This window comes from Chinchilla lanigera, unplaced genomic scaffold (assembly GCF_000276665.1).
Source record: "Chinchilla lanigera isolate Chin_1 unplaced genomic scaffold, ChiLan1.0 scaffold00044, whole genome shotgun sequence".
Classification (NCBI taxonomy): Eukaryota; Metazoa; Chordata; class Mammalia; order Rodentia; family Chinchillidae; genus Chinchilla; species Chinchilla lanigera.
In genome coordinates, this window is record NW_004955445.1 from 11,463,471 (window position 1) to 11,470,318 (window position 6,848).

General features: G+C 55.5%; 1 protein-coding gene across 1 annotated transcript; it reads left to right on the plus strand.

Moving 5' to 3' along the window:
- Positions 1 to 3,108: 3,108 nt before the first annotated feature.
- Positions 3,109 to 5,653, plus strand: Tnnc2 (troponin C type 2 (fast)). Its single transcript, XM_005392409.1, has 6 exons — positions 3,109 to 3,218; positions 4,558 to 4,609; positions 4,697 to 4,840; positions 4,924 to 5,038; positions 5,164 to 5,300; positions 5,482 to 5,653. Exons 1-6 carry the CDS (start codon positions 3,216 to 3,218, stop codon positions 5,511 to 5,513), a joined length of 483 nt encoding a protein of 160 aa, XP_005392466.1. The 5' UTR covers positions 3,109 to 3,215; the 3' UTR covers positions 5,514 to 5,653.
- The last annotated feature ends 1,195 nt before the right edge of the window (positions 5,654 to 6,848 follow it).

Genomic DNA, 6,848 nt, shown 5'->3' on the forward strand with positions numbered 1-6,848 from the left:
TGCAGGAGATTGAACCCAGGGTCTCCTCACCCAGATCTATCACTAGCCCTTTTAATTTTTTTACTTTATTATTATAGTGGTGGCCCACACCTGTAATCCCAGCATTTGAAAGGTTGAGGCAGGAGGATCGCTGCAAGTTTGAGGCCAGCCTGGGTTATGTAGTGAGATCAAGGCCAACATGGGGCTGGGGATACAGCTCAGTGGCACAAGCGCCTGTCTGGCAAGTGCACGGTCCTGAGTTCGATTCTAGTTACCAAAAAAAAAAAAAAAAAAAAAAGTTGGGGGGCTTACCTAGCATGAGAAAGGCCTTAGGTTGGATCCCCCAGTTCTGGAAGATGGTGGGGGAGAAGGGGGAGAAAAAAAAAGTCCTGCTAAATGCCAAGTGTTGGGTGCTGGGAATTTTGATGTTGAACAAGAAACCATCTCTGGCCAATGAAACTCAGAACAGATTGTGGTCACAAGGCGTGCTTAGCGCTGTGATTGAGAAAACTGCTAGAGACCACCTTGGACCATAGCCTGTGTAAGGGAGGAGATATGCCACAGAGGAAGTGATGTGAAAGCCGAGAAAGATGACAGGGAAGTAAGCAGGTGAAGAGAGGAAAGATAAATTTTTTTTTTCTGGTACTGGGAATTGAACTCATGACCTCAGGCTTGCCAGGCAAGCGCTTATGCTGCTGAGCTAAATCCTCCACCCAAAGATAAATGTTTCTGGCAGAAAAAAAAAACCAGTAAATGCAAAGGCATGGGGGTTCATAAAGAGTGGTGTTTGGAACAGTATTTATTTATTTATTTATCTATCTTTTTGAGACAGGGTCTCACTATGCAGTTCAGGCTGGCCTTGAACTTGCAGTGATCCCCCTGCCTCAGCCTCCCGTGTGCTAGGATTACAGGTGTGGACCACCACTAGGAATAGTATTTAAATACTGATGTCTGATCAGAGCAAAGCAGCAAACAAGGTGAGGGAAGAGAGGCAGAGTGACACTGGAGGGAGTTTGAGGACCTTGCTTGGCCACACAAAGAAATGTGATCCTTATCTATCGCCCCAAATAAAAATAAATTAATAAACAGTGATTGCCCAGGGTTCCATGACTTCGGTTTCAAAGGGACCAAGTACTGTAGTCCCCGAGTTCTTTTGTCCAACTTAGAATCTTCTGAGTATCAGCCCGGGCCTGTTTCTTGGCAGGGGGAGGCCTTATTTAGCCTGACCTGGCTCTGCTGAGCCTTCCTTGGGAATGTCTATATATAGGGGAAAGAGGCAGCCCAGTTGCCACTGTCTGTCTGCCTTCTTTGCTGTCTAACCCCACTTTCCTGGCCTCAGACCCTGCTCTTGGTTGGCTCAGTGCTTGCTCTTGGCTTAGCCATGTCCATAAGGCTTGCCTACTCCCCACTGCCCAGCCAGGACCCTCGGAATGGGAGGGGTGCGACTAGAGGGGCAGTTGGAACCTTGCTCAGCCCTACTAAGGAATTTGCTCCCTTTGCTCCCTTTGGAGTAGATCTGGCTCGCCCCTCCAGGGGACCCACGGGACTCCTCTACATTTCTTCACTGAGTTCTAGGAAGGGGCCAGCTGCCCCTTTACCTCTTAGAGCACCTTCTGCTGTCCCTCCCTCCCCCTAAACTGAATCCCCAACACACCTTCCATAGAGAAAAGTAACTGGAAAGAAGAATGTGTGTTTTCAGTGTTCACAAAGACTTCTTCCCCAAGCCCAGTGTGGTGGTGCACACCTGCCATGAGTTCACATAGTGAGTTCAAGGCCAGTCTGGATTACAGAGTGAGACCCTGTCTCAGTCAAAAAGGGCTGGAATGTAGTTTAGTTGGTAGAACACTTGCCTGGTATGTGCAAGGCCCTAGGTTCAATCCCCAGCACCTCAAACAAACAAACAAAAAGACTTCTCCAAAGGTACCCCTCCTCCCTCTGTGCACTTCTCCTGGATGCCCTCCCCCATGACTGTCTCAGCTTGTCCCCAGGCAGGATTACTCAGAAGCGCCAAAAGCTGGATGTGATGTCACGTGTCTGTAATCCTATTGGGAGGCTAAGGCGGGAGTCCAGGAGATCAACCTGGGCAACATAGTGAGAACCTGTTTTTTTTTTTGGTCTTTTTGAGACAGGGTCTTGCTACACAGTTCAGGCTGGCCTTGAGCTCACTTTGTAGCCCAGGCTGGTCTCGAACTTGTAGCCATCCTCCTGCCGCGGGGATTACAGGTGTGCACTACCACATCCGGCTAATGAGAACCTGTTTTAAAAAAAGTTTTGTTTTTAAAGACCTGGGAAGCAGCTCAGTGGTAGAGTTGCTTGTACAAAGCCATGGGTTCAATCTCCAGCACCATGTACACACACACACACACACACACACACACACACACACACGTAGATAGGGAGTTGCCGGTGTGACCATAGACCTTTATGATTTGTGAAGCCCTCCAGTCAAGTGGGGATAATAATAGTTGCCGTCTCATAGGGTGAGTACCAGGTGAGATCAGGTGTTTGAAACGCTTAGCATAGTGTGCGGCATATCGTAGAAGTTCCATAAACAGTGGCCTAGTTATCACCCCCTCTTCTGTCCCCCACCCCTTATCATGGTTCAGAAACAGGACATTCCACTTGCCAAGCACCAACCCAGTGAATGTGGCACAAGCGAGGTGGCTTATACCTGGGTGCGTGTTTATCAGGGTCTCTCTGCGGGGAGGTTATGGCTTTTTACACCTCGTGGATGAAGCAAGTAGGCTGGGAGCAGTGTCACTACCTGCCCAAGGTCACACGTCTTGCCCAGGCAGGACTGGATCTTGAATTTTGCATTTCAAGTCTGTGCTCTTCCCTTCCCACTCTGCTGCTGCACTTGTCACTGCCCTGACTGTCCTCGCCCATCTTGGAGCAAGTGTGCTTCCTGGCAGGGCTGGCGGTGCTCTCTAAGGCGGTGGAGCAGGATGGGCCCTCCTCATGAGAATCTAGGATGTCAAGGCCTGTCACCTGCTGAGAGGCTTAAATTTCTCTGCAAGGGCCCTTGGCTAAATTAGGTAATGGGCCAGGACTCTGGGAGGGGTGGGGCTTGCTGACCCCAGGATCTGATTGGGCAGGGTATGCAGTCCTGGGGAGCAGGGAGGTGGGAGGAGGGGTGCCCCTACAAATCCTGGGGGCTGGGGTGGGCCAGGGCATCTTCGGGTGGTGGAGTGCGGAGAAGGCGATCCACAGGAGAGGAGTCCGAGTGACCAGCAGCCATGGTAAGGATGAGGAGGGTCTTCGCCCCTTTGCTTGCTGAAGCACTTGTGGGCCTCTTTCAAGTGATCTGGGTGCTCTGTGGGATGAAACTTGGGCCTTCGAAGGTGGATCATGAAGGTTCCGGGACCCAGGGGTCTTGGAGAAATCCTGGGTGCAAAGACCTTTGACTTCTGGATGTGGAGGCCTGGGATGTCCCAGGGACTGACTGATCCTCAAGGGCTGAGGTTTTCCGCCCGCCTTCTGAGACTTCCAGCAGTTTCATTCGCAGGGCCATGAGGGGTTCTTAGCTTGTCTCCTCTGTAGCAGAGACAGGGACCCTGAGGGCCAGAGTCACTCCCCCAGCAAGTCAGTGGCAAGGGTGGACTGACTTTCTGAGCCCTGCCAAAGCCTCCTACGAGGCAAGGGAAAAAGGGCTTCTCTGGAAGATGGGAGACGTGCAGAGCTTGCAGGCAGCTCGGGTGCAGGGCTCCAAGAGTCCTGAGGATGATGGGACGGGGCTGAAGGTGACAGACCAGAGTTAGAGAGACCCCAGCCTCCCAGACAGAGGTCCTGATTGGGGGCTGTCATTTTCTCGAGATTCCCCTCCCCACTTCAAGGAGTAACTAGACCCCAGAGGCCAGCTGCTGTTGCCCATGCCTGACTAAAAATAGCCTGCCCTCCTGGCAGAGGGTGTGGGGGGGACTGGAGCCAGCTGGCTGAAGAACTCCCGGGACACCTCACCGCCTCCTCACCACCAGCCCCAGCCCAAAGCCCCTGACCCAGACGACCTGGCTGGGCCGTGAGCAGGAAACCCATGTAGAAATCTTACTTTCATGCCAAGCCCCTCTCACCTTCTGCCTGGTGTGGGAGGTATTTACTCCAAGGAAACTGAAAATCTCCATCTTTGCACATTCTATTGGGAGGAATGATGTGTCCATCTCTTCTCAGTTTACTGTCCCATTATTACTTTATTTGAGGATGTTTATTGAGCAACTATGAAAGTACCAGAAAGGATTAGGAGAAAAACTGGAAAATCATGCTGGAATGGTGCGGACAGGTTTCAAAGCCCTCTCCCACCCTTGATTTCATCTTGTCTGTGGAAGGTGCTGAGAGGAGATGCTCTTGACTTATCCAAGGTCACTGGAGGGCGGGTGGGCCGGTTAGTTCCCCACCTGGCTTCTGGTGGACAAGCAGGATCTGTTTTCTCTTGTTCTCAGCACTGGGTTCAGGTGACGATGGGGCCCAGAAAGTGTGCCAACTTTAGAACTGTCCTTAGGGGGAAGCCAGGGACACTTCCTCACAGAAGGTGGGGGCAAAGCGAGGGGCTGCCCCTTCTGCCCTAACTCTCTGTGTCCTTTGCAGACGGACCAGCAGGCTGAGGCCCGGTCCTACCTCAGCGAGGAGATGATCGCTGGTGAGTGAGGGTGCAGGGTTGCGAGCGTGGGTGTGAGGCTGACCGGCCCGCCCACCTCACCCCAGCGCTCTGCACCTTCTCCGGCAGAGTTCAAGGCCGCCTTCGACATGTTTGATGCTGATGGTGGTGGGGACATCAGCGTCAAAGAGTTGGGCACCGTGATGAGGATGCTGGGCCAGACACCCACCAAAGAGGAGCTGGACGCCATCATCGAGGAGGTGGACGAGGATGGTGAGCGGGTGGCGCTCCAAGGCGGGCTGGCGGGAGAGGCAGGGTGCAGGGCTCGGGCTCAGCCTACTCCCTGCTCTCTCCAGGCAGCGGCACCATCGACTTCGAGGAGTTCTTGGTCATGATGGTGCGCCAGATGAAAGAGGACGCGAAGGGGAAGAGCGAGGAGGAGCTGGCTGAGTGCTTCCGAATTTTCGACAGGTGCCCAGGGCGGCGGCGGCCCTCAAGGAGTTGGGTGTGGGGCGGGGGTGAGAGGGGCGTCCAGCGAGTGAGCTTGGCCAGCGTGACTCACTGTCCCCGTGCCGTCCCCATTCCTCCTCCCGAAGGAACGCAGACGGCTACATCGATGCTGAGGAGCTGGCTGAGATTTTCAGGGCTTCTGGGGAGCACGTGACGGATGAGGAGATCGAATCCCTGATGAAAGACGGGGACAAGAACAACGACGGCCGCATTGACTTCGACGGTGAGGGCCGCGGGGGCTTCGGGGTTGCCGCACCCTCGCGGTCCAAGGCTTGCGGGCGGGGTGGAGTTGTCTGCTCGAGGGTGGGGAGCACCAGACAGGGCACCCTCTGCGCGCCCGGGGCCCCGCCAGGCCTCTGCGTCCCCAGAGGAACCCCTGACCTCCTCTGTCCTCCTCCCCGCAGAGTTCCTGAAGATGATGGAGGGCGTGCAGTAAGGAGCCAGCCGTGGGCTCCTCCGAGAGACCGCACGTCCCTGGGGCGTGGGCAGCTCCACCCCGCGATCGGCTCCCAGCCCCACCAGGGAGGCGCTGCCCCTCAGGCTCTGTGTCCGCAAGGAATAAAAGCAAACATCGCACGGCTGGTGGCTGAGTGAGGGGACTGGCTGCGGGCAGCGGGTCTCAGGAGCCCCTTGGCTGGGTTGCGGTTCCAGGCTCGCCTGGACGCCGCCTGGGCGGAGCGGCGGGATGCGGAAGGGACCTGGGCCGCCGGAGGCCGAGGAGGCGGCGCTCCACGCGCTCTGCAAGTTCGCTGCCGGCTCCCGGCAGCTGGCGATGGGCGTGGGCAGCTCGGCGGATGGGTGGCGGCTGCGCCTGGAGCTGGAGCAGGGAGGCCGAAGGGGGTTGGGGCCGAGTGAGGGTGAGCCGGCAGCCCCAGGACGGTGCCCGGACGGCGGGCGCGGGCGGGGCGCGCCGGAGGCTGGAAGCCAGGGGAGACAGGAGAGGTTCCCTCACTTGCCCGCCGTCCTTCTCTTTTAGATCTTTGGGTCTCGGGTGTTGTACTGGCCTTCTGGAGGGCACCGGGAGTGGGTGTCCATCCATCCCAGGCCGCGTTATTTCTGCTTGGACGGCTTTGCTCTTCCGAGCTCTTTTTAAAGCTCCGTGCTGGCCGCGGTAGGGGAGCGTGGGGACACACCCTCCAGGAAAGAGGTTCTGAGCTCATCCTCCCGACCCTGGACCCCTGCCTCGCCTGCTGTCCCGGCCTTCAACCCTCTCTGCTCTGCTCCACGGAGGACCAGCAGTGTGGTCCGGCTCAGATGAAAGCTGATCTGGCCACTCCCCTGCTGAAAGTTCATCAAGGCTCTCAAGCTGCTAGGATCAACTCCAGTAATTCCTTCCGCTCTTCGTCCTCACGCCCTTCCCCCAGCCCGTGTCTGTTAGGAATGTCGGGTGCATTTTCACGCCGCGGGTCCTCGGCTCATGCTGTTCTTCCTTCCTGTAATGCCTCTCTCCTTCTTACAGGCCTTGCAAGTTCTTCCACAGGGTCTTGGTCAGATATCATCTCCTCCCTTGATCCCCACCCCCACTGGCTGCAAAAGGGCCTCTCATTTATTTATTTTTATTTTTTTTAATCTTTTTGAGACAGGGTCTTGCTATGCAGTTCAGGCTGGCCTTGAGCTCACTTTGTAGCCCAGGTTGGTCTTGAACTGGCAACGATCCTCCTGCCTCAGCCTCCTGAGTGCTGTGGTGTTTGCCACCACACCTGGCTTCTCATTGATCTGTGTACCCAACTCAATTATAGTAGCTGTCAAACTGTAGATAATTAAGTGTAGT

Excerpts from the sequence above, each read along its gene's own strand:
- Tnnc2 (XM_005392409.1), top strand. Across the intron at positions 4,610-4,696 it reads CAGCGAGGAGATGATCGCTG|AGTTCAAGGCCGCCTTCGAC; the intron begins GTGAGTGAGGGT and ends CTTCTCCGGCAG. Across the intron at positions 4,841-4,923 it reads CGAGGAGGTGGACGAGGATG|GCAGCGGCACCATCGACTTC; the intron begins GTGAGCGGGTGG and ends TGCTCTCTCCAG.